A 26,318-nucleotide genomic window follows, 5' to 3' on the forward strand; every position below is an offset into this window, starting at 1 on the left:
GATATTTTTGACCCAGAATATATTGTTGGAAATTCTTAATAAGTCAAATATTGTTTTGTCTTCACATGAGTGAGTCCTTTGAATTCGGATTGTAGCTCGATGCTTTTCCTCCAAATCTCGCCTAAGTCTACACAAGCCGAAGGCTCTCACTCGCTTGTTATAATATAATATAATTCGATAATTATATTAATATATTACTGAACCCTGACTTTAGGGTGAGTTTTAGTGGGTATTCCTCAACAAGAGGCGAGTCCCACACTGTTCCGTGGTAGAGAATAGCTGGTTTCCCAGTTGGCTGAGAAGGATATTATAAGGAAGCCTGAATTCCAACATAGCGAAAAAGCCTACAATCCAAGCGGTTCGTGCGTAATTGCATTCCTCATCCAAGTTCATCAAATACATCAACTAAAAAAAAAAAATATTATATCATGATCTAGTCTTTAATATATTATATGTCGACTGCATAGATTAATTATAAATCAGAAGATATTTATAATAAGAAACAGGTTATTATAACAGCTAATTTATATATATAATTAATGATCTGCATGTAATTAATATTATATATTATAAATAGATATTGTACTTAATAATATATTAAATATATTATACATGATGAATTATCTAGTAAGAAAATCTAAAATCCAAACGCTTATTACCTTCATCTGTGGTTTCCTCTATATATTTTAATTTTTCTTGCTCAGAGAAACTATTCCATTTCTTTTCTTTATATCTATTTCTCAAGACGTAATACTGTCTAGCCACAATACACATAGCTAGTGCACCAAATGCAACACCAATCAAGTCAGTATTACCTCTTTTATAAGCAGGTTTATCATCTGGTCTATAAATATTAGCACTAATGATACTCCCAGCTTGTGAAAAAATATTAACAACAGCGGCACTGACAGCCCTTGTACGAACCGAGTTTGAGTTTGCTGAACACCAACTGATGGTTAATGGCCATACTGGGGAATGTCCCAACAATAGTGTTAAAATAGCATAAGTAGGCCATATTTGTTTTTGAGAACCCGGCCAAAACCTTAAAGGAAATAATAATGTCAATATCCAAATAGGTGTAGTTGCAATCATCAATGCTCTTGATTTGAAAATCTCTGAAAAGTAACCCAGTAGAAGCATAGTAATGATTGATAAAATATTATATGGAATTGTTAACAAGTTAGTATTGAATGTGGAGAATCCCATTTTTTTCAATGTTAATGTCATATAAGTTGAAACAGGACTTGTACCAATATCAGCCAATATACGAACAAAATAAATAGGTAGTAAATCGAAGTCACACAAAGTCTTTAGCAGCTCTTTTGGACTCACAGGCTGTCTATTGTTCATATCACCTTTTGAAGGGTCATCTCTCAGTACTCTATTGACAACTATTTTCTCTTCATGATCTGAAAACCATCCTTTTTTTCTAAACCATGTTTTGGTTTGAACTGCAGATGGAGGCATTTTGAAATAAGAAACCAAACCAATGATAAATGTGAAGACACCTTCAATTATGAATAGCCATTGCCAACCATGTGGTAATAAGCTTGTTTTGATTCTTAGTAAAGCAAACGCTAATAAAGCTGAAAACACGGATGTTAAAGGGTTGGCAATGTAAAATAATGATAGTCTAAATGGTAACTCTTTAGAAGTATAAAAATAAGACATCCATAAACAAGCATCACAAATAAACCCACCTTGAAATGCACCAATCAATGCCCTAGTGGCATAAAACCCATGTTTACCAGTAATAGCAGCTTGTGATATAGAAACAGCACTCCATAAAACCAATTGAGTTGGGATCCAAACATCTGCACCTAATTTCTTGGAAACCAACTGTGAAGGCAACTCAGAAGCCAAAAAACAAACCAAATTGATAGTGTTTCCAATGTTATAATGTTCAGTTGTAAGACCTAAATCATCCAACATATTATCCGAGACTGCTTGTTGGATATTTGATCTATCAAAATCTAAAGCTGTAAACATAATATATGCCCAAAATGTAACATACCAATCTAATTTCCAGACCAGTTTCTTCTCTTCCTTTGCAGTCCATGTATAGTCAGGATCAAAATATTCTTTACACTCATAATTTGTTGATTCGTAAACTTTTTTATAATACTTTGCAACAGCTGGATCTTTGAAAACATGTTCCAATTGGCTCTCTGAATCCCAGGAGATTTCATCGTGTGAGTATTCATGAGTGTGATGATGAGTTTCATTTTTGGAAAGTGTGTTTCTAGTTGAAAAATTCGATTGTGCATCATTGAAAGATTCAGCTCTTTCTTGATTTTTGATGATAGTTGGATTGAACCATTTTGTCAAGAAGCTCATTGTTATCAAAAGTCTGAGGAGCGTAAATATTTTTACAGTCAGTAAATTGATCTAATGCTGATTTTGAAGCATATTTAAACGTCTCTCTACCTTGGATCAAAGAGCATCGTATTATCAAGGAACCAGCAAATAAAATGCTCTAGAGCATGCAACCAACCAACAGCCACATTTACCTTTGGCTTGAATTCTTTGGGTTTCTTATCTGTTTATTGTGGAAATTGTGGTTTCAATAGTGCAAATTTTGGCCAAAATCATGAATCCATCAGATTTCCACAAACTATGTAGATCTTTTGAATCTGACTGCGGATGTTAATTCATGGTTGAATTGAGGCTTTAAACACCGTCGCAACAGCCACAGAAAACTCACGAGTCACCTGTCAAGTCAACGTATACAACCGCTATGCAAGCATCCGGTTAAAGGTTCAAAAATGCTTGTTTTTGTCAAGAGACAAGTCAAAATATTGGCACTTGACTTATCAACATCACTGCTGGATACTGGTGATTCAAAGATTGGTGATGATGAAAAGGACGTTCCTCACTTATACCGATCCCTAGAAGGCCTGTTCAAACTTCAAGGACTGTTGCTTGATCAGTTCCTTAATTCCCTCAGTCTGAAGTCAACGACGCCGTCATCATCCACAGTGGCTTGAGTTACAATTACCGTTCCTCAGACTTCAGTTTTTTTACTGACACGTAGACTTTCGCCAGAGGCCAAAAAGTGTGTCCCTACCCCCTCATTGGAAAAACTGACCTATTCCTGCAGAGTTTCCATTTTTATTAAGATTACATAAGATTGAAAGGTTGCCACAGTAACGACTCAAAATTCAAAATCAAGAGCCAGAGGTTTTACCATACCCCTTTTTATAATGCTTATAACACAACCATTTGAAGCTTTAAATTTCTGAAATCTGGCAAGGACTCTGGTTTATTGGCCAATCTACAATCTGACAACTTTTCTAGACAATTTAATAACTTTTATTACTGAGTTATAAGCGTCCAAAGTCAGCTAAAATCTGTCAGGATTTTTGCCATATTTTCAGGATTTTTGGGAGGAAAAAAAGAAACGTGTCAGGATTTTTTGGATGTGTATGCATGCAAGATTTTTGGCAGATTTATGGTCGTCAGGATTTTTAAAAATGGCTGTTACGTGCACTCAAAGATTGACGAAATTTTGTATGGGAAAAAAAATCCTCCAAAAAAAACATGAAGTCTGAGGAACGGTAAATACACGTCAGTTTGAAAGCCTTTGCCACAGTGTCAAAATATTGTTCACTGGTTTCGCGAAATCCTAGTCACTTTCGAGATTCAGCTACGTACAACTGTATACTACGAGTGTTGATGGATTATAGGCTTCCCAGTACAGTTACGACGGTCTTGAAGGATGGTGAATTAGTGGTTTAAGATTGTTTCAGGTTCAGATCTTCAATTTGTCCTATTTTGGTCTGAATCCTGGTTTTGTGTCAAGCCGGCAAAAAAAAAGATGAACTACCAGTGACACAAACACAACATAAAATCAAATCAATATAGATGGTGCCGCCATGTATATAAAAAACTCATAAACAATTTGGCCATACTGTATCATTATGATACCATGGGACAATTTGAAGGTTGACAGTGGTGAGGTTGAAAATCAACAAATGCAATTTATTGAAAGAAGAGGAATACCAGGAGTCACTTCTGATGAGTACCATCTTGGTTATTTTGAAAGCAGTTCCTCTTACAAATCAAGACCGCCAGTTCATACGAAGTTTGATCCATTATATGAGACGCTTTGTTTCTTTGGAGTTTTGATTTTTGGAGCCTTGATAGTCACATGTATCACATTTGGAATCAGAGAATATACTTATTCAATGAGGAGAAGGAACAGGTTGTTTTCCGCTGGTTCTGAATGGTCTATAAATACTGCAATCACCATTCCCGAGTTTTCAAATAGTATGATTCAAAGTGCAATATTGGGACCACAAGGAAATCATATTTATCCAAATTTACTGAAAAATCAACAAACTAATCAATCACATTTGTTTTCACCATCTGCAAATTCAGAAGTTGATGAAACTCTGTTCACTGATGCCAGAGAAACCGCAAAAGGTCTCGAGGGCCCAAGTGATTTCACCCCATTGGAAGTTGTTCAACAATCACCAAATTATTCATCCAAATCTTTAGAAGGTTTCTTTTCTGATAATGATTTACTCAAAACTTCAAACGTCACCAAAAAGATTTATTCAATAAAAGAATTGTTCAGTTTGAAGCCAGAAGATTATCATGGACGTCCATTGACAAAAGATGGTCCAGTAGAATTGACAACTCTTGCAAAAGCTGTCAGTTTATCAATACCACTTCAGACAGTTTCTTCCCAGTCAGCTTGGACAGCAGAAAAGACATTATTAGAGATTTGTCTTTATTTGACAAATGAAATGATCCCACCTCAGCCTGTTCATGATAATGCAACCAAAAAAATTGCAGTTCTTCGGTTTTTAGCAATAGCTGCAAACTGCAGCAGTTTACAAAACCCAAACATCTTTTTGTCACCACTCAATAGAGTAATGGATGCATTGATTGATTCGGGGATAATATTTGAGATTTTGAACGATTCAAGTCCATATATTTCTAGGAGTTTAATTGAAGTTTTGCTCCAATATTGTTTTGCACATTGGCATTTCCCGGCAAGAGAAAAAAATGATCACATTATTCACAAGCAATTTGCCAAATGGAAAATGAATTCACCAGCTGTACAACCCCATCATGTGTTATTTCGTTATCTTATTAATTTGGAATTGGGACTTTATTCTGTTGATAACTTGGATTCAGCGATGTTAAAGGCAATAGAAAGTAGAATCATAACGTTGTTGATCCACTTAACTGGAAATGCAGATTGTAATGATTATTTAGGATTCATACCCATATTATCTCAAGCAATTGAATTCACGGAAAGAACTTATTGTCAAACATTATGTTATGATTTGCTTCATATATTGGTTCAAAAGCATTCAGATTGTTGTATGGAGGAATATTTGAAAGATGATAAGTCTGATTTGAAAAGAATCATACAGTGTGGATTTTGGATTAAAAATGATAGATTAATCCGTAAATTCACAGAGAGAATTCATGTGATTGTTTTGTCAAAGAATCCTAAAGCAATGTCATGGTGGAAAGAAATCAATGGTGGCAGAATTTATATATCACCATCACCTAGAGAGCTTGATTTGAAATGTGACACCAGCGATATAAGGAATAGCCAAAGATCAATAACGCCTGGATCATGGGTCAATGATAGAAAGCCAAAGACGCCTGTATAGTGAAAAGATAGAAGAAAGTTTTGATGTTTTTTTGTAATGGCTTCGCGAATTCTATCTACACTTTTTCTTTACAACTCGAAATTATTCTACCAATAGTATATTCAGAAGCGTTCAAAGCATCAGAAATCACAATGTTCAGAAGCTCAGCCCTTATAAGACCATTTACCGCATCTAACCATACAGCAAGATGGTTTTCAAGCACTGCATTCAATTCACAAAAGATCACTCTAACCTTATTTGCAAAAGACGGGTGCAGTTTATGTGACAAAGCTAAAGTGGTTGTTGAGGAAGTCAGAGATAATGAAACAATGGCCAATAAGTTCAATCTTCAATATGTTGATATAACCCAACCTTTAAACAAGCAATGGTGGGATGCTTATTGCTTTGACGTTCCTGTTTTACATGTTGATAGAACCAACCAAGAAGATCCAGTTAAATTTATGCATTATTTGAATAGTGAAAAGATAATAGAGGAGATCAACAAATAAGGCAAATTATAAATAAAGACTGTATATAGCAAACCATCCAAATTTCAAGCACCAATAGTTTTCTTTCTTTTTGTGTATCTTTTTGGTAAAGTTGCAACATTTTCAGTTGAATCAAAATCAAAATCATCAAATAAAGTGTTGGTATCTGAATCATCCAAAAGTTTTTTACGCTTTGAGTATTTGGACATCAATATTTTCCTCTTTTGTTGAATTTCAGGTTTCTGTTCAAATGCAGGTTTCTTAACCATTGGTGTTTTACTTGATGGACCAAAACTTGCAGTTAATTCTAAATCATTCGTCGATTCTTGACTATTAGGTGCTGGATGATCTTGAGGAACCGATCTGGTTGGTTTTGATTGTGATCTGAGTTTTTCAGATAACCCAGCATTTTCATTTCTGAGTTGCAAGATTTGATCTTGAAGTTTCTTCAACTGTGATTTGTTTTTTATGTCTTCATCTCTAATTGATTCTATGACATTCTCCTTTTCATTATTAGATGTTTCAAGCTTTTTGAAATCTTGTTCAAGTTTATTTAGTCTTTGATTCTAAAAAGTCAAACGTTAGTATGGGTAGTTATATAAAGTAAACGGTATATCGAACTTTAGATTCTAACTCCGCTTTAAGTTTATCGCGCTCTTCACTAATTAGCTTGTGTATCTCCATTTGCGTTCTAAGCTTACTATCACAAGTGGTTTTGCATTTTTGCACCTTTTGATCTGATTGTTTTAGGCTTGTTTCTTTGGAGTTGATTACTGCTTTTAATTTTGCAATTTCAGATTCAGACTCTGCTTTTGATGACTCAATGGACTTCAAGTCACTTTGCAATAGATCAATTTTTTGTTGGAGACTATCACGCTCACTGGTTATATCCTCTACCTTGGCTATAGCTGTTGAGTACTTTAATTCAATTTCCTTTTTAGATTCCACAAGCTTAGCAGACTCAGCCAAATGAGATTGAGTTTTATAGTAACTTTCCTGGAGAGAATCAACGTGACTGAGAATATCTTTACACACTAAATTTATCTCAGAGGATTTCCCATGATCACCTTGAATTTCATTAACCAAATTTTTATAACCATCCAAAATTTGAGTACAGATAGTATTCACAAAGGCTTGGTCATTCGTTAATTTCTCGAGTTTTGGTTTCAAAAGTTGACTCAATTGATCAATGTTGGCTGATGTGGTCTCATATACCGTAGATGTTTCTTTCATTTGGTTAGAAAAAGATTCTTCAGTGATTTTCAAGGAGTTGCAAAGGCTAAACAAAGTTAGTAAACTTTCCGAAGAGCAAAAAGAGACACAAGGTATGGATACCGTTCCTGCAAGCTATCAATCTTTGTATCAATATCTGACTTCTGAGCATCTAGCAAAGGTTTAAACTCTTCCAATTTAGAATAAAAACCTGATTCAAAAAGACTTTTGAAATCGGATAACTCATTTTTTAATAGGGTTTGAGACTTTTCATGTTCTTTCAAGGCTGTTGAAATCTTCATGTCATAGTCTTTTCGACATTGCTCAAGAGTTTTTTCCAATTCCGATGATTTTATTTTCTGCTCCGATAATAGACCTGACGTTTCATCAAGACGTTGTTGAAACAATTGAATTTCCTTATTTTCTAGAAATAAATAGTTAGTTTAACACACTATTTTTGGCTGTATGGGTAACTCACTTCTTTCAATCTCATATGAGTTTGAGACTTTGATCTGCTTTAGTTGATCAATTTTTTTTTTGAAATTGTTTGCTTCACTTTTAAAAGTCTCAATATCACCATGTAAACTATCAAGTTCATTTTTCACCTGTGAGAAAGTTGAACTCTCAGCTCTTTTAGCATCTTTAAGTTCCTTTGATTTTGATTCCAAGGTTCCCAAGTGTTCTCTGAAGTTCTTGACATTTTCTTTCATTAAATCAGTTATCTTCTTATAATTAATGATTTCATCTTCTTGGAAAGAAAGCTTTGACTGAGCTTGAGCCAACTTTTCTTTGAATTGGGAGCATAATTTTTGGGACTTGACTAAGGCTTCCATAACTAAATCTGCCGAAGTTTCTGCTGCCTGAAAAGAGGGAGCCTCTTCCAGTTGAATATCATTAGCTTCTGGCTTCAAATTGGAAACAATAGATGGCGAAGTCTCGTCTGTATGATCTCCATTGATCTCTCTAACATCAGTAATCAAAAGGTCATCTGAACTATTGGTTGAAGTTCTAGTGGACGATGGCCTCTCACGAGCTATACCGGAAACACCAGCAAAGTTGTCTTTATTTGAAGCTTTAACAAAGTTCTCAATGTTGTCAATAGACGAATCACCTAGTATGTTATCATTGAATTGATCTTTGACAGGTTTTTGAGCCTTACCGCCAGGATACGCGCCAAAGAAACGAGATGAGGATGATCCAGTTGATGGAGCGGTAGACACTGCTTGGGGTGCGATTAATGAATCATCAAACCTTTCAGAACCTTTGCTCAAGTTATCTCGATCATTGGCCTTTTCATCCTTTGCATTGAGGTTCAAAGAGAACGCTCTTGGAACAAACTTGTTGTTAAGCACAGAGTGCGCATCCTTGAAGAATTGATGCGGCATATAGAATTGTTCAAACCGTTTCTTGCCAATGGTGACTTGAAGATCCTAGTTAGATCTATTGACCAGCCAAAGAGTAACAAAAGCACCAATTTTTGCTTCACAAAGCATTTCAGGGAATAAAGAAAGAAAGATTTTAAAGTTCATCATCAAGAACAACATAGACTCGGTTTTGGACAGGCCACGAAAGTAAACACGGTAAGGCCAGTATCACCCGGATTTCTCCAGCCTTATCAAAGGTACAAGGAAATTAATAGTAACTCCTGTAAAGTACCTTGTGGTTACAATACAAATAACAGACCGCTCTTGAAAACAATTGAGAAGTCAGAAATTTGAGACAAGTTAAATAATCAGAATGGCAATCAACAGAGTTACATTTGGCCTCGACAGGTTTTCATTTTTCCCAGCTATAAAGAAGTGGAGGATTGGGGATGTCATTTTAATCCCCATCGTGTTTTTAATCAACTCTTCAGTTTATTATGTTGGTACACCTTTTGAAAGGCAATTCTACGTCAATGATCTTACAATAAACCACCCATTTGCTGAGCATGAAAGAGTGCCGAATCAACACAACATCTTTTACTCATTGTTCATCCCAACTGTCGTGATTGCGTTATTTACTATCATAATTGGACATCCAACTCACAAGTTGTATCTGGGATATGTTTCATTATTGGGGCTCTACGTCTCTTTCTTTGTCAATGGGCTATTCACTGATATTTTGAAGAACTGGATAGGAAGACATAGACCTGATTTCATTGCAAGATGTATTCCTAAGCCTGATACTCCTCTAAACACATTAGTTTTTGCTAAGGATGTTTGTACCACCAAGAACTTAGAAAGACTAGCTGATGGATTCAGAACTACTCCATCTGGTCATTCAAGTACTGCTTTTTCAGGATTAGGTTACTTGACACTTTGGCTATATGGACAATTATTAACTGAACACCCATTGACAGGCTCATGGAGAAAAGTTTTGGCCACTGTTCCTGCTCTTGGTGCTGGATTAGTTGCTCTCTCAAGAACTGAAGATTATAGACATCATTTTGTGGATGTTTTGTTGGGAAGTTTGATTGGAATGTGTATTGCCTATTGGGCTTACAGAAGAAACTTCCCAGAACTCACAAGCTTAACAGCGTTCAAGCCATACTTGGATGACAGTGACGTTGGAAAAGAAGAAATTGCAATCCTTAAAGCAGACCAAGGTGATGAATCCAACTCTCATCTACTGCATTCTCATGACCTAGAAGTTCAAAACTGAAATCTTTATGTTTATCTTTTGTAAAAGGAACTCTTTTCAACAAAGAATGTAGAACAGAGTGTAATAAAATTGCCTTTAATATCAAGACTGCCGTTCTTAACGGCTCGTGACTCATAATGTAGAATCTCAGCTTTGACTCATTCATGATGAGCTTCTAAATGAAAAGTGTAAAACGGATTCGCGAAAATTGTTGATGCTGCACACCAAAAAAATTATTTATACAGCCTATTATCTCTGGTGTTGATATCTTTTTAACGTCTTTTCCATCACAATTCCTACCTTTCCAATCCCCTTCACACCTTCAAACCAATTCCCTACTATACTAAATTACAATTGTCAAAGCAGCTTGCTTATTATCTACACACCAAGATCAGAGATTAAATAAAATAAAGATGTCATTTTAAACAGTTTGCATAGGTAAGTGTACAACCGTTCAATAACTCAACCAAGTACAATATTGACCCATTCTACCAGCTGTTTATTTGGAAAGTATTACATCTGATAGAAACTAAAATCAGATATTACTTTAGTTGAGGTAAGGAAAGGGAATTCAATTTACATCAATATCGAAGGAGGAAGGAAAACACATACAGATCTATTTTTTATTAACACATCATCAAAATGTTGGATGGTAATTCAATTGAAGAGTATTACGATCTTCAAGAAAATGAAGTTGAAGCTTTAAAATCCATTTATATGGATGATTTTAAGGATAAAACACAATCAAAATCCGCTTGGAACAAAAAACCATCACCTAAATTTGAGATTCATTTATACTCATATGAAGATGATCCAACAGTCTCACTTACATTAGATATTGAACTTACATCAACATACCCGCTGACTGTACCAAATATCAAGATCAAAAACCAGGTACATGTTCTTTCAAGTCAATCACAATACCTCGAGAAATTCATCAAGGAAAGAAGCAAAGAACTTAGAGGTACAGAGATGATCTTTGAAATAACACAAACTATCAAAGAACAGTTGGATATTTATCAGAAGGCTGCTAATACAAACTCACTAGAAGATGAAAGATTGCTTAGAATTAAACAAGAGCAAGAACAACTGGAAGCCCAAGAGAGGCAAATGGCGGCTAGAGAGGAGGCAAAGAGACAGAAGGATCTTGAAAGAACAAATATGTTGATTGAAAAAGAGATGGAAAAAAGACACATTGATAATAAGGAATTGGATGGGAAACATGTGGATCAATATGAAGATGTTGATGATTCACTTATGTATCCACCTCAGCAGCAAATAGATTCCGGTGAGGCGTGTGTGTTTGATAGAGTCATCACCGTAAGGCTTTCAAACAACATCACACTTCAATTCAAAGCTGTTACAAGGTGTCTCACCTCAAGACCACAAGGTATTTTGTCATTTGGAAAGTTATCCATCGTGAAGCCTTATTTGCACCCATCAGCTGAAGAAAGTAAAATTTACAAAAAAGGATTAAAAACTTTGGAAGATGAATCTTTGTTTTGTTTGATTGAAGTTGAACTTGAGAACCCATTTTTTGGAACTTCTAGTGGTAAGAAGGAAGTTCAAGACCTTGAAAAGGAATTGGACAGCTTGGTTGATTTCAGACATGAAAATGTGTCTTCATTATATGCATACAGTATAGAGCCAATAACTCAAAAAGGAAGACAACGAGGAGCGTTTTTCAAAATCAAACTTCTTACAGAGTATTCCTCCCTGGGGACACTTCAAGATCTTTTATCAACAATCAAATTTGTTAACTTGGCATCTGCAAGATCATGGATTATTCAACTGATTGAAGGTTTAGAACAACTACACAAGGCCGGTTTGATTCATAAGTACATAAACTTGAGTTCTATTTGCTTGTTCAATAATAAAGATCTTGGTGCAGTTACTGCAAAATTGAAACATCCAACTTATGGCTACAGATTGGTCAACATGTTATCAAAATATCCGAACAAATCCCATGGGGTGGAAGTCAGTGTTATAAAGAATACATGGTGTGCACCAGAGTTAAGAGACAATCAAGAACCTCAAAGAAAAACTGATGTTTGGAATCTTGGTGTGCTATTTGTTGAACTAATTGTTGGTGCTGAAGCAATAAAGGAATATGATACTCCTGATGATTTCTTATGTTCAGTCCCTCTAGATGAATCGTTAAAGGATTTTATCAAAAGTATCTTTATTGAGAAACCAAGAAAGAGACCTGCACCACTTGAGCTTTTGCCATCAAAATTTTTAAGAACAAATATTGATCAACCTAATCCAAACTTGTTGGCAAGAACCCCTGGTAATAATGTTGAAGATTTGACGGCAAGTATGATGTCTAGCAGTTTATCTGTTGGATCGTCCCATTCGGGACGTCATCCAAGAAGAAGTTTCAACAATGGAGATAGATTTTCTTATTCAGGAGGTGGAACAGCTGGAGTTATATCGAGATATGCACAGGATTTTGAAGAAAGTGCTATTTTGGGGAAAGGTGCTTTTGGGAAAGTTATCAAGGCAAGAAACAGGCTTGATGGCAGGTTTTATGCTATCAAAAAAATCAGACATAGAGAAGACAAATTATCTTCAATTTTAAATGAAGTTATGTTACTTGCAAGATTAAATCATCAATATGTTGTGAGATACTATGCTGCATGGCTAGAAGATGATCATGACGAGACACCATTTGCTGATAGTGAAAGTGAAGATACAGCTGAAGAAGAAGATAGCAAAGACTTTGATGAAATTGATGATATAGGTCATACTATGAGCTTTTCCAGACCAGATATCAATAGAAGCCATACGCTGGATTTTATTTCGAACTCCATGCATGATGACTATCCAGAAATTGAATTTGGTTTTAGCTCCTCAGATGAAGATCATGAACACTCAGATAATTCAGATATTGAAGAGATTTCGTCACAAGCCTCCGAACCCAAACTAATGAGATCAGCTATTTTCAAAAATAAGAAGAAAATGAGCACACTGTTCATCCAAATGGAGTATTGTGAAAACCATACGCTTCACGATTTAATCAATTCAGGGTCTCTTCAGATGCAAAGGGATGAATATTTCAGGTTATTCAGAGAAATCTTGGAAGCTTTGAGTCACATTCATGCTCAGGGTATCATCCATAGAGACTTGAAACCAATGAACATTTTCATTGATCAATCTAAAAATATCAAAGTTGGTGATTTTGGTCTTGCCAAAAATGTTCATAATTCAATATCTTCGGTTTCCAAACTTGAGAAGAATTCTTATCAAAATTCCGAAGATTTAACCTCAGAAGTTGGTACAACTTTATATGTTGCGAATGAAGTCTTAACTGGTGAAGGTAATTATGATTCAAAGGTTGATATGTATTCACTGGGTATCATCTTCTTTGAGATGATATATAAATTGTCAACAGGTATGGAGAGAGTTATGGTATTAAAAGATTTGAGATTACCAAATGTCAAATTTCCAAATGAATTTTCCCCTGCCAAATACCCAGTGGAGAAGAAAATCATTAGAGAGCTTTTAGACCACAACCCGAGAGTTCGCCCAAGTGCAGATAAATTGTTAAAGTCAGGTTTATTACCAGTGAAAGAACAAGATCAGATTGTCAAAGAAGCTTTGAAAAGTCTAGCAGATCCTTCGTCACCATGGCAAGAGCAAGTGAGAGAAACATTATTTAATCAGCCATATAGTCTAGCAAATGATGTGTTGTATGATAAGAAGCGTGACCCATTGCCCATTTCAAATCAGCTTCTGAATAAACAGATGATCAAAGAAATAACCTCAATTTTTGAAATTCATGGTGCTGTCGAGACAAAAGAACCACCATTGATGTTCCCCAAATCACCATTATACTCCATGCAAAATGTTTATGAAGTCTTGGACAAAACGGGTACGGTGTTACAGCTTGCTTATGATTTGACACTTCCTATGGCAAGGTATCTAGCCAAAACAAATTCATCCTTGGAAAAACTGTTCAGAATAGAGTATGTTTACAGGCCGGATCCAAGTAATTCAACTGCCGAGCCAGGAAAATTTGCTGAAATTGATTTTGATATCATTAGCTCTGAATCTACTGACCTTGCATTCCATGATGCAGAGACAATCAAAGTTATTGATGAAATCATCACAATTTTCCCAGTTTTCAAGAAATCCTCAACTTCAATAGTTATCAACCATTGTGGTATTCTTGACATAATCTTTGATTTTTGTGGTATAGATAAAGCACAAAGGCCTATAGTATGCAACACATTGTCACAAGTTGGATTTACAAAGACTATGAAACAGGCCAAGCAAGACTTGAGAGAACAGCTCAATATCACATCTACGGTATTACATGAACTTGAACAATTTGATTTTAGATTAAATCCTGAGAATACAAAGGCTAGATTGCATAGATTGATGGTTGATAGTGTCCACTTAGCCAAGATTGACTCTTATATTCTGTACCTATCAAAGGTTTTGAACTACCTGAAGCTGTTTGGTGTCAATACTTCTATCTTTATTTCACCTTTGAGTAATTATAATGCATCATTCTATAACAATGGCATCATGTTCCAAGCTGTCAATGAGGAAAAAAGAAGAACAATTATTGCTGCAGGTGGTCGCTATGATAGTTTGATCTCTTATCTATCCAGACCTTCGGGTGATAGTTCTTTTCATCTTCAGCATGCTGTTGGTTTTAATCTTGCTTGTGAAAAAGTGTTCAGCAACATGCAATCTTTTATGAGGTTGAATGGCTCAAAAAAATCAAGTTCAAAGAGTAAAAGAAATTTTTTGAAAGATACTGAAACAAAAGTTGATTGGAATCCAAAGAGGTGCGATGTTTTGGTTTCAAGTTTAAGCTCAACTCTATGGAAAACTTATGGAATCGAAGTTGTCAAGAAACTTTGGAATGCTGGGATATCTGCTGATATTTTTAAAAACACACATGGGGTGGAAGACATATTGACTTCTGCTCAGGATAACGGTGCAAAATGGGTTGTACTTATTAAGCAACAACAGCAACAATATGCATCGCATAGTATGAATAAGAAGAAATATAAACCTTTGAAGCTTAAGAATATCGAAACTTCAGCGGATATTGATGTTGATATTGATGAACTCTTATCCATTGTGCAAAGTGATCTTCATGATCAAAATTTGGCTGGTTCGATTAATAGTTTACCTGGCTCTAGTGGTCAAGAGATTTACGGTAATGATAATTCATCAGATGAGAGCCTATCAAATGGGCTAAATCAATCATTTACTTTTGACAACCAAAAAGTGGTTCATATTTCGAATGAGGCAACAAGAAGTTCCAAGAAGTCCACCAAAAAAGATAGATGGTCTGTTGAAGAAAATGCTAGAAAGACTAGTAATTCAATTTTGAGTGATATATCTTCAGTTCCAGTCATTGCAATTGATCCAGTTCGTGATGAAGTCTTGGATATGATGTCTATAACTTCTGTTGCACAAAAAGATGAATGGATTAGAAAGGTTGGGGGTGTATCAAATTCAACACCTAGAAGTTTTGCAACCTCAATATACAATGCGTTATCAAAAGAAGCCTCAAAGGGTACCAAATGGATCATTGTAACCTGTCCAAAGACTGGAAAGTCATGCATTTGTGATTTGCAAAGATGAAAGTGCTGTAATTATGCACATAATTTACGAGTTTTATGGGTAATTGAAATGAAGTTTTGTAGCTTGAAGATTAAATGTACATATTATATCTGATTATCCGTAAGACAACGTCAGTAAATTTAGCTCAGAAGTATTGAGACTACAGAACACATCTGTAATATTTATACGCATAGTAATTGATATATTCTGGTTAGGGCACTAAACCCGGGTAAACTTTATCAATCGCGAATTCGCGGGTGTCTGCCCCAGGAATACTGGATATCAAAATAGTTGATTGACCTCCTATTTCACCTTTGAACGAAACTCAAAACAACCCTCAATTGATCCAATTGAATCTTCAGAGACAAACATTATTATTATCTTACATTCAAAGAGTTTATATTCGAGCTTTTACGTTATTGTTTTGGTTTATTTCCACAAGTTTTGAAGAAAAATGGCAAGCAAGGAAGTGCCATTTAGCGCAGTTGCACTTTATGAATACAAGTCTGATTTTGAAGATGATTTGAACTTCAGTTCAGGACAAGTCATTCAAGTTACTGCAGTTGAAGATGATGAATGGTACAGTGGTTCCTATACGGATGCTGATGGCAATACACATAGTGGTATGTTTCCAAAGAACTTTGTGAGTGAAGTTGATGCCACTGGAAATTTAAGTACAACAGCTGGTCTTGCCCCTGAGGTAGAAGAACCAGAGCCAAGTAAAGATGTCGAAGGAAATGAAAATACAGCTTTTACAAAAATCGAAAAGACTGATACCCCAGTGGATCCAGTTATTTCGAAGGAGCAAGCTGATGCCGAAAAGTTGAAAGAGGCAGTGGAGCGGACAGAGGAGGAACACACTGAGAAACCATTCACACCAAAAGGTCTAAGCTCTAGAATATCAACATTCAATAGTGGAAACCCTTTCCCACTACCAGGCTCCAAGGTTCCTGAAGAAAAATCTCAAAAATCACTCAAAGGAACAACATCATCATATGTTCCTCCATCGTTCGGAACTAAAGATAAAGATTCAAAGTCAAAGCTTGATTTTTCCCATTCCTCGTACGTTCCTCCTCCTTTAAAGAAAGACAAACCTCAAAATGCTGGTGACACAAACAAGGAAGTGCAACCTGAGCCTATCAAACCATCATCATCTTTCCGTGAAGAACCCCAAGAAGAAGAAGGTCCAAAGCTAAGCCTCAAAGAAAGAATTGCCTTATTACAACAAAAGCAAAAAGAAGAAGCTGAAAGAGAAGCTGAAGCTTTAAAGAAAAAACAGCAGAAGAAGGATTCACATAAAAAAACACCACCAGTACCACAACCAACAACTATCGATGATGAAACTGAAATTGCAGCTGATGACCTTGCTGAAAATATAAATGAGCCCATCGACAGTGATTATGATGATGACGGAGAGCCTGCTATTGACCTTGGTAAAGACGTCAAATCTCAAGCCACAGCAGAGGAAACAGTTGATGACGAAGTGCCAAAGGACCAAGCGAAAGACGAGGAAACTGGCGAAGAGGAAGAAGAAGAAGAAGAGGAAGATAGTGAAGAATCAAGAAGGGCTGCGTTAAGAGAAAGAATGGCAAAGCTAGCAGGTGCTGGTATGTATGGTGGCTTCAACCCTTTTGCAGCAGCTGGGGGTCTTCCTACTAGTTCTGGTGGTTCAACCAAAAAAAAGTCAAAGCGCACTGAACAAACAGAAGAAGATGAAATTCCAAGGGCAGCTCCTATCCCAATATTACCCCTTGGTGGTGCTGCTGGTGCTCCTAAGTTACCTGATGCCTTACAGAGAAAAGATACTGCAGATACTGCAGCAGAGCCTGATCAAGAAACAGAAGCTCAAGAAGATGAGATTGAGACAGAAGTTGGTGAGGAGAAAGATAGTTCAGTTGCAGCTGATAGCTACTCGATCATATCTCATGATGACGTTAAAAGTAGAGCTGCTCCTAAACCTCCTGTACAAGAAGAGCCTGTTGCGGACAATGAATCATTTTTATCAGCATCAGAGTCTGTTGGAGGAAATCGTTCTTTATCAGAACGCTTGACTGAAGGTGATATTACGTCGGGCTCAAAGCATATCAATCCTGAATCTGCAATTGAAGGTGATGACGAAGAGGAGAAATATAGCACGGAAGATGATTTGACATTTTCAGATAGGGAAAGGGAAAAGAAGGAGAAGATATTGCCAAACATTTCAACTCCAATTTTGGATTCAACTCCAGTTCAAAATATTGCTTCTGACTATACCACTGGATATGAGTCTGATGATGACACTCAACTTCCTACCCAAGAGCCAACTGGTTTACCAAAAGTCCCACCTCCACCACCAAGTGTTCCACCACACGCACCATCTGAGGCTCCAAAAGAAGCCCCACCAATCCCATCTATTCCTGCTATTCCATCATCAAACGAGAAGCAATCTAAGTCAGCTCCACCTCCAGTACCAACAGATGTTGAGCCAGCTAAGTTCAGCACCTTGGATCCAAGTATACCACCAGTTCCATCAAGGGCACCTGCATCTCCTCCACCGGATCATGAAGATCAAGAATTTACACCAAGCAGACCAGCAAGACGTACTTCAAGCATTCACAGCACAAGAAGTATAAGAAGCCATAATGATCCACCTCCAATCCCACAATCACCTGTTGATTTCAATCAATCTCCTCAACTTCCAAGTGGTCCACCTCCGATCCCTGGTATTAAAACTGCTTTTACTAGTCGTGATTTCCCATTATCACCAGATTCACCAGCACCAAGTCCTTCTGTTAGAAGAGCGTCCACTCTACCAGTTACCCAAGAATCACCCCAAGAGATCAGAGGGTCAGTTTCCAGTGCAGTCTCAAAAGGTGAAACAAAATTGGATGTTCATACTGGATGGTGGTTGAAGAACAATGAGTTACCACCAGGATTACAATCAAGGGTTAATAAGGAATTGATCTTTGAAGTCGATGAAAATGTTATCAAGAGAAGAGGTGGTAAACAGTTAGTTTTGAAAGACTATTACATTTTGAATCAAGATAACTCGCAACTAATATTGCATGTTGTTTTTGACCCTGCTGATCCACATGGAACTGTTAATATCACAGAAACAACTGAAGATCCACCGGCTTTAGATAAGTCTGCATTGGATAAATATTCGACCACTTTAGGGAATCAAGTCTTCCAAATTGCATCAAGGTTGGTGAATCAATCAATAAAAGAGCCATTAGTTACTCATATATTGTCACAAATTGGTGGTGTTTTGAAGCCAGTTGGTTTAAGAAGCTATGGTGCTGTAATTTATACCAACTCAAACAATACAGAAGTTCACCAAGCTGATGATTTTAAACCAGGTGACGTTATTGCCATCAACAAGGCTAAATTCCAAGGTCATAATAAACTACACCAAAAGATTATTTATGAAGTTGGTAACAGTGGTGCTCCATTTGCTGCAATCATTACTGAATACGACGAAAACAAAAGAAAATTTCGTGTTATTGAAGCAGATGCCAATGGTAAAGTTAAACACTCTTCTTATAAACCTTCTGATATGAAAAGTGGTAAAATTAAAGTGTTCAGAGTAGTGAGCAGGGACTTTGTTAATTGGAACTGATTGTACATTCATGAGTCATTATATAAACGTAACTTTGTTATTAACATCAAATGCCTTTTATAAGCTGACTATATACAAATATATTGTAGCTTTTGATGCTATTTTTTTTTGAATAATTATTCATAATTGCTTGGTAAAATTCACAGAATCATCCACAAACTCTTTAAATTCATCTAATGTTATTTCATCAACTTTACCAACTAATAATGCTTCACTTGTTCTACCACCTAATCTACCACCTTCCACAATAGAATATTGCAATAATTTCCCTTTGTAATCCATTGTTAAATGTTTTCTATAAGCCATGGTGACGTAATCATATCTAATAACTTCATCAGTACCAGGCATCTTGACATCAACATAATCAGCAATTTTCAAACCAGGTCTACCACTGAAATCAAGATTTGATGATTTTAAGAAATCTTTAATACCAGGTTGATCAGCTAACCAATCATCAGAACCATTATAACCTTCGAGTAAAGGTTCTGAATCAGATCTTAGGAATTTCAAATCACATGGGTGATTAGGCAATGAAACAATTGAGTTTTGTTCATTGATGATACGTAAAACTTGCAAAGTTGTTACATCACCTTTATGTTTATCATTAATTTCAATCCAGAATTCTAATGGAGGATATTTCAAATAATTTTGAGCATTATTGAAAGGGGATGGAACTAATTTGATTTGAGCATGATATTCATGACGATCAGCACTAACTAATTCTTGATCAGCTTCTTCAATTTCACCAAAAGTTTCTAATGAATGAACTGTATCACGAATGTGTGGTAAAGTTGTTTGGAAGAATGTCTGAGGGGTTTTATCTTTTAAAGTTGATTCATCATATAATAAGTGACCAAAATTAACAGCAATAACACTTTGTGGAGCATCTGTTATAGCTTTATTTGAAGTTGCTGGGGTATTTAATTCATTATGAATAGTTTGATAATCTATTTCTGGTGCTTTTAGTTCTGTTGCTGATTTGTGTGGACCTTTTGGGGCTCTTAGACGAACCCATGTTTTGTTCTTATGAATCCATGGCATAGTTTCACTTAAAATGTTTTTAAACCATGTTGATTTCTTGTTGTATTTGATGTGGATATTGGTTTTCACAAATGGATTGAAATCTAGTGCCCAAAGCATCAATCTTTTAGCTAATGAAAATCTTCTTCTACCTAATGCAGACATGTTGTAATCATACAAGGTATTGTTTGTTGATGTAGGGGTGGTTTCCGGTGAAGCAATTACTTTTTGTTCTGGTGAAGTTGATGTTGTGTCAAGTGAAGACTTTTCCATATAAACACCTGATAGTCTTTGAATGACATCCAATGGTAAATCTTCACCTTGATTTTTATACAATTCAGTAATTTGTTCCAAATTTATTGAACCTGTCACAATATTATGGAAGATTCTTGATAATGCCATTTCAATATATGCAACATGTTGAGCACTAGCACGAACAATAAGTTGTCTATCACTTGGAATCATAATAACTTGGACATTAGCTCTTAACCAAGATGTCATTGGATTTTGTGCTAAAAGAATGAAAATCTCAGCAGGTGAAAGATCAAAACTTCTTTGAATAAGTAAATCTTGAGCTGAACTGATTTCATCTGATTCTTCTAATTTCCAACAATCTTTCAGTATTTTTTCAATAGTTTTCTTTTTAGTGAGTGAACTTATAACTTTGATATCTGGGAAATATTTTTTAATAAATTCTTTCAGTTGAGAAATTGAATATGCAGAGGCTATATCATCTTTGATTTGACGGTATCTAACTGCGGAAACAGCAGAGGCATCAGGTTTGATGTATTGTATACTTGATATGATCTGATCCAGTGGGACCTCTGATTTGAATTGTAATAGTCTTTTTCTTGATGTTTCAAATTCAATTGGATCTAAAACATGGAAACCAGGTGCAATTTTGGTATGATTTGGTAATTTGTGGAAAATGTTTGATTGTTTTGCGTTCAAGATAACAAGATTTTGTTTACCTGGAGCTTTTTTTTTACCTCTTAATCTCAATACAGAAGGATCTTCTTCTTTTTGTTCAGGCTCTATTGATGAAGGTTCGTCTTTAACGAAGGAATATAAATTATTTGTAGGTGGTGCTTGAGCCAGCCTTCCAAAAGTATGAAATGCCCTTATTCTTCCTCTAAGCGACAACATCATGCAAACTGAACCCACTCGATCTAACCTTTTGGCTTGAATGTGGATATAATTTTGATTAAAAGTGTTGCAATAATTGCACTACATTAATTTTTTTTTTTGCACTGAAAAAATAAGTGATGTGATTACATAAGTTTTGAAGCGATATTAGGTAATGATGACATAAGGTTTCGCGACTAATACGCTCTATAAAAATTAAGCTCAAATCAAATATTCAAAATCAATTCTACAAGTTTCAAAATTATCGTATAAAAGTCGTAAATTAATAAGTTTATAAAGTTAACCTAAGGGGAATATGTGTGAAAGAATGATTTGAGAATATCAACACAAGTATATTGTCATAAAACCGTGATTTGTAAATAAAAAAGCAGATGCAGAATTTGAATATAATGTACAAACAATTAAGCCAAATTGATTTCAATATTTGGAATATGAATTAGATGATAATGCTGCCTTATTGAATCTATTGTTGAAGACGAGCATTCATACCACCAGATAAGTCAATCAAGTAAGCAGCTGGATGTGGCCAGAAGATGATTGAACCGACTAAAGCACCCCATTGGAAGACTCTTGGGACTCTACCCATTAAAGTTCTTGTGAAGTGTTTGACATTTGATGGATTGACACTCAATCTAATTTGTTTTGGAGCTTGAGTTTTCAAAGCTTGACCAGATAATGAGATGGTTGATCTTAAGATTTGTGAAGTGAACATTGTTATGAGTTGTAGTAGTTGTAGTTGTGATTGATTGTATCAATTGATGATGTTTTGAATCAACAAAGATTATGTCCATGGCTAGGGATAAGGCATCGTTTAAATACCTTTTTTTAAGCTTTGAGGAGAGACAAAAACATGAAAATACACGTTTGTAGATTGGATGGTCACTGCATTTCCCGTTTGATGATAATTCTCTGAAAGCATACGATTCCTCACAAATTCTCATGATCGTGAAAAAATCATGTTACTTTTTCAGTGTGTCGCGAACCGCCTTTTCCATCCCCAAGTTTGTGAGTTTGGCTTTGCTGTTTAGCAACTTTACATAGAATTGCAAGACAATAAACTGGGTAAAATTAATATTGAAACAAAGATATTAAATCAGTGAACATTTTCGTTATAATATGATTTTGAATTGATCTTGTTGTAATGTGGTTATTCTATGATTTCTTCAATTTTTCGCTACTACTTGTGGTGTGTCCTGTACCGTCAAAAAGATCTGGTGATTTTGGAATCGTATCACTTTCCACACTAAAAACTTGACTCAAACATCCCCAAACCTTGAGATTTGTATGCTTGTGCGGATTTTCTCGACTAGGTTCATCCTAATTGTCCCTTACAGAGCATTATTTCTAAAAAAATGGATTGGGTTCTTCCCTAATTTTTGTTTGCAGCCGTACTTTTCGATCAAAATGTTATCTTCGATTCTGGCTGACAGCATTTTTGAAGTTTTCCAGCCATCGTTTTTTTTTGACATGAAAAATTTCTTTTTTGAAGAAAACATCAACGGGGTTTCAAATTGAAAAAAAAAATGAATTCGCGACAATGGTATGGACACTACTTTTTTTATGAGATTTTTTACTTTGGTTATGAAGGCCTAAACTAAAAGATCAAAAGTGATGAACCCAGCTTCTTAGGTTCAAATTGTGGTCTTTATGGATGGAATGATACCCAAGTTCTTCATTGAAAATGGATTAAGAAAAGTAGTGCCTTATTATCAAGTGAATTCAACATTTGCAAAAGGACATTGGCTCGGGAAAAGAGTTATCGATCTACTCAGTAGTGAATTTAGAGTAAGGCCCAAGGAATATTATGTATGTTGGAAATCTTGAACTCTCTTTGTTGCTGTACTAATATGAGCATAGGAAAAACAAATCAATGATGGTGATGTTTATATTCTTAGAAATGGTGCAAAAATATCAGGACCTTCACTTATGGATCTAGTGTTGAAAAATAAAGATAAACTGGAGACAAGAAGTCATAAACATGAAGCTAACGTGCCAGATTTCAATGAAATATCTGTTTTACACCAAGATGAGGGCATGATAGTGGTGAATAAGCCATCAGGTATACCAGTCCATCCTACGGGTCGGTTTTATTACAATTCTGTGACAGAAGTAGTAAAATTACAAGAAAATATACCAGACCTATTCCCATGTTATAGATTAGATCGGCTAACTTCAGGTGTTTTGGTTCTTTGTAAAAGCTCTGAAATGGCTGGAAAATTTCAAAAACGTATACGAGAAAGCACCATGGCCAAAGAGTATCTTGCAAGAGTGAAAGGGAAATTCCCACAACAAGTTATTGAATGTAATGAACCCGTTGCAAACATTGTTCCAAAAAAAGGTTTCACTTATGGAACTGGTGTGAAGAAAGAAGCACTCACTATTTTTGAAGGATTGAAATATAATAGTGAATTGGATGAATCAATTGTTTTATGTAAACCAGTAACGGGGAGAACTCATCAAATAAGGATACATCTAAACCTGCTGGGGTTTCCAATACCAAATGATCCATTGTATGGTCCTTCTGCATCCTCCATAAGACAAAGTATCACAGCATCGAAAAACGTCACTGAAGAACAATTTGATCAATTGGTTAAAGAGTTTAATGCTGATTACAAAAGTTTAGCAACTAATCATTTTTGTGAAGAATGTGGGTACCAAGTATTTTCTGATGAAAATCCTAAAGATTTGATTATTTATTTACATGCTTATAAATACTATGCTAATGATGGTGAATGGAAATTTGAAGCTCCGCCACCAGAATGGGCAAATATATAGATAGACAACTGAAATTTATCATTGTAGTCTATATCATTTACTCTCGATTGTACCTGGTTCTGGAACATTGGAAAATCTATGTCTTAACGTGCCTGGAATTTCAAGATATGGTGGAACAGCATATGTTCTCAATCCAGACTGGGCAAGACCCCGCAAGATCCAATTGATTCTAGCATTTGAGTTTATTTGTTTGATTTGATCTGAATAATCTTGAGATTTATAATATTCTAGAGTTTTTTTCAAATCATGTTGGAAAATTTCCTTCTCTTCAGGTTTTGTTGGATATAGTTCAACATGGAAAGTGAATAACCCATCAATATCTCCAACCTCTTTGAGTGCTTCCAAAAATTTCAACCTAATCATTTTCCTCCATTTAGATCTGAAAGCTCCAGAATCTCTAGGGACACATGAATTAGGAAATATATTTTTCCTCAACGTTGATGTGGGATCATTTTGATTGAACCCATCTCTGAAAAAAACTACTAGTGAAACTTTACTTTTTCTGTAATATGCTCTAATATGATTTGGTGGGAAATATTCACATTCAAAGTATTTGGTCGCAACATGCGAATCTTTGGGCCTTTGACCAAGGTTGAAGAACTCAGTGTAGAGACCTCTTATTTGATATGGCTTTGTAATTGATTGAAACCGTTTTCCAGGAAGACCAACTGGTCCTCTCGTTAATGCTGCCTCAACGGCTGGACTTTGATTGAAACTGATATTTGGATTTGTTAATGATAATTCTTTTTGTTCAGTTTTTAGTGTTATGGGATTTGTGGAGAATAAACCATTCAGCGTCAATGAGATCTTATCTTCATCACTGTTTTTGTCAGCAAGTGTATCTTTGTGCCCAGTGGTATTTAGTAAAGGAACAAATTTACCTTTTGTTAAACTCTGTAGTAAAACTGGATCAATTATTCTTTGTTGAGATTGCCTTATAGGTTTCATGATAGGTGGTGGACCTTCTGGGCCAAATTCAGTTTGGATAACCTCTCTAGGACTTTTGTCAACGTTATCAACTTCATTATTTACTACCTCGTCTGATAAGAGTTCTACTGAACTGGAAGAACCAAGCGGTTGTCCAAACACATCATCAAAATCACCTTCAAATAGTTTGTCAAAGTCATCGGTAAAGTTATCAAAAGTTTCATCATCAGATTTCTTCGTTTCTGGAGTTTTCGTCTTCACTTGAGGCTGTTTTGTATTGGATATTATTGAAGCTGGTGTATCTTTGAGTTTGGACGCTAGTCGTTTCTTCAAAATAGCACGAGCTAGATGAGCCATTATCTGGAACACTTATGGAGTAGCTTGCTCTGTAGTTTGAATGGGCCTTCTATTCTCTAACCAGTTGTTGACTTGACACAATAAATCCAAAGTCTACGGTATAAATAGTATACTATAGATTTTTAATTTTTCAGTCTCGGTGCTAGACTTCCCAATTAAGTAATTAAAGTGCCATAACTACAAAACATCTTAAATTTTAGAAATAACATTTCATTAAGTCATCTTCATTAAAACATAGATCTATTTGACATACTTGCCTTCTCTTTCCTTCTTAATCTGTTCTTTCAAAGCAGCAACATCTTCTTGTGTAGCATTATGAGCAAGATTAGTAGCTTGATTGAATGGATTTTCTGGTGATTTCTCAAACTCCTTGAAAAGTAGCTGTTTAACTTGTTGTAATCTTAGACCAGGGTTTTCCTTTCTAGCTTCTGGTAATCTTTGTTCTTCGAATGCAGCATAAGCAGCTTTGAATCTTCTTTCTGGATGTCTATCAATATCTTTATCAGAGACTGCACCCGCTTTTTTGGTCAATGTTAAAGCTTCCAATGCACTATCGATACCAGAAGCACTAATCTCTGAAGTCGGAGCTTGGTCATTGAGGAAATCATCGATTTTACCAGCTCTTTTAGCAGCAACTTTAGCAGCACCTCTGTTCTTTGAAGAAGGTTTTGATGGTAATGATTCTTCTTCTTCTTTCAATAAAGCTTCTCTCTCAGCCTTCTTCTTTGCGGCCTCTGCTTTCTTTGCGGCGTCATCTTCCTTCTTTTTGTTACCTTTCTTTGAACCTTGGGCCCATTTTTCATCTTCAGCAGCTTGAGCTCTTGCCTCTTCTTCTTGTTTCTTCTTGTTGGCTTGCTCTGCCTTTTTGGCATTACCAGCAGCTTTCTTTGAGTTCTCACCAGCGTTCTTCTTTGCCATTTTGCCCAATTAGTCAATCAATTACAATCTTTGACTTTGATCAAATAAGTGATCTCG

The 26,318-nt window shown here is 35.7% G+C and overlaps 11 protein-coding genes across 11 annotated transcripts; 6 read left to right on the top strand and 5 right to left on the bottom strand.

The window, feature by feature from the left end:
* Positions 1-624: 624 nt before the first annotated feature.
* WICANDRAFT_33270 (uncharacterized protein) lies at positions 625-2,337 on the bottom strand (the record flags this gene model as incomplete). Its single annotated transcript, XM_019182050.1, has 1 exon — positions 625-2,337. The coding sequence occupies one exon, from the start codon at positions 2,335-2,337 to the stop codon at positions 625-627; it is 1,713 nt and encodes a 570-aa protein (XP_019038146.1).
* Positions 2,338-3,920: 1,583 nt separating this feature from the next.
* On the top strand, positions 3,921-5,633 carry WICANDRAFT_79486 (uncharacterized protein; the record flags this gene model as incomplete). Its single annotated transcript, XM_019184902.1, has 1 exon — positions 3,921-5,633. One exon carries the CDS (start codon positions 3,921-3,923, stop codon positions 5,631-5,633), a length of 1,713 nt encoding a protein of 570 aa, XP_019038147.1.
* A 131-nt stretch (positions 5,634-5,764) lies between these two features.
* On the top strand, positions 5,765-6,121 carry MGP12 (Mgp12p; the record flags this gene model as incomplete). Its single annotated transcript, XM_019183551.1, has 1 exon — positions 5,765-6,121. The coding sequence occupies one exon, from the start codon at positions 5,765-5,767 to the stop codon at positions 6,119-6,121; it is 357 nt and encodes a 118-aa protein (XP_019038148.1).
* Positions 6,122-7,755: 1,634 nt separating this feature from the next.
* Positions 7,756-8,697, bottom strand: ZIP1 (Zip1p; the record flags this gene model as incomplete). The annotated part of the gene is made up of 1 exon (XM_019185745.1): positions 7,756-8,697. The coding sequence occupies one exon, from the start codon at positions 8,695-8,697 to the stop codon at positions 7,756-7,758; it is 942 nt and encodes a 313-aa protein (XP_019038149.1).
* A 352-nt stretch (positions 8,698-9,049) lies between these two features.
* Positions 9,050-9,955, top strand: DPP1 (bifunctional diacylglycerol diphosphate phosphatase/phosphatidate phosphatase; the record flags this gene model as incomplete). The annotated part of the gene is made up of 1 exon (XM_019182058.1): positions 9,050-9,955. The coding sequence occupies one exon, from the start codon at positions 9,050-9,052 to the stop codon at positions 9,953-9,955; it is 906 nt and encodes a 301-aa protein (XP_019038150.1).
* Positions 9,956-10,576: 621 nt separating this feature from the next.
* On the top strand, positions 10,577-15,541 carry GCN2 (serine/threonine-protein kinase GCN2; the record flags this gene model as incomplete). Its single annotated transcript, XM_019184903.1, has 1 exon — positions 10,577-15,541. One exon carries the CDS (start codon positions 10,577-10,579, stop codon positions 15,539-15,541), a length of 4,965 nt encoding a protein of 1,654 aa, XP_019038151.1.
* Positions 15,542-18,401: 2,860 nt separating this feature from the next.
* On the top strand, positions 18,402-19,118 carry BBC1 (Bbc1p; the record flags this gene model as incomplete). The annotated part of the gene is made up of 1 exon (XM_019181841.1): positions 18,402-19,118. A coding segment is annotated over one exon (717 nt), but the record flags the coding sequence as incomplete, so codon positions are not given.
* Positions 19,119-19,238: 120 nt separating this feature from the next.
* SLS1 (Sls1p) lies at positions 19,239-21,284 on the bottom strand (the record flags this gene model as incomplete). Its single annotated transcript, XM_019184904.1, has 1 exon — positions 19,239-21,284. The coding sequence occupies one exon, from the start codon at positions 21,282-21,284 to the stop codon at positions 19,239-19,241; it is 2,046 nt and encodes a 681-aa protein (XP_019038153.1).
* Positions 21,285-22,940: 1,656 nt separating this feature from the next.
* Positions 22,941-24,059, top strand: PUS6 (pseudouridine synthase PUS6; the record flags this gene model as incomplete). Its single annotated transcript, XM_019181854.1, has 2 exons — positions 22,941-23,090; positions 23,142-24,059. 2 exons carry the CDS (start codon positions 22,941-22,943, stop codon positions 24,057-24,059), a joined length of 1,068 nt encoding a protein of 355 aa, XP_019038154.1.
* A 33-nt stretch (positions 24,060-24,092) lies between these two features.
* WICANDRAFT_63455 (uncharacterized protein) lies at positions 24,093-25,343 on the bottom strand (the record flags this gene model as incomplete). Its single annotated transcript, XM_019183552.1, has 1 exon — positions 24,093-25,343. The coding sequence occupies one exon, from the start codon at positions 25,341-25,343 to the stop codon at positions 24,093-24,095; it is 1,251 nt and encodes a 416-aa protein (XP_019038155.1).
* Positions 25,344-25,625: 282 nt separating this feature from the next.
* On the bottom strand, positions 25,626-25,913 carry WICANDRAFT_24600 (coiled-coil domain-containing protein 124; the record flags this gene model as incomplete). The annotated part of the gene is made up of 1 exon (XM_019181040.1): positions 25,626-25,913. A coding segment is annotated over one exon (288 nt), but the record flags the coding sequence as incomplete, so codon positions are not given.
* Between the last annotated feature and the right edge of the window lie 405 nt (positions 25,914-26,318).

This window comes from Wickerhamomyces anomalus (assembly GCF_001661255.1).
Source record: "Wickerhamomyces anomalus NRRL Y-366-8 unplaced genomic scaffold WICANscaffold_4, whole genome shotgun sequence".
NCBI lineage: Eukaryota > Fungi > Ascomycota > Saccharomycetes > Phaffomycetales > Wickerhamomycetaceae > Hansenula > Hansenula anomala.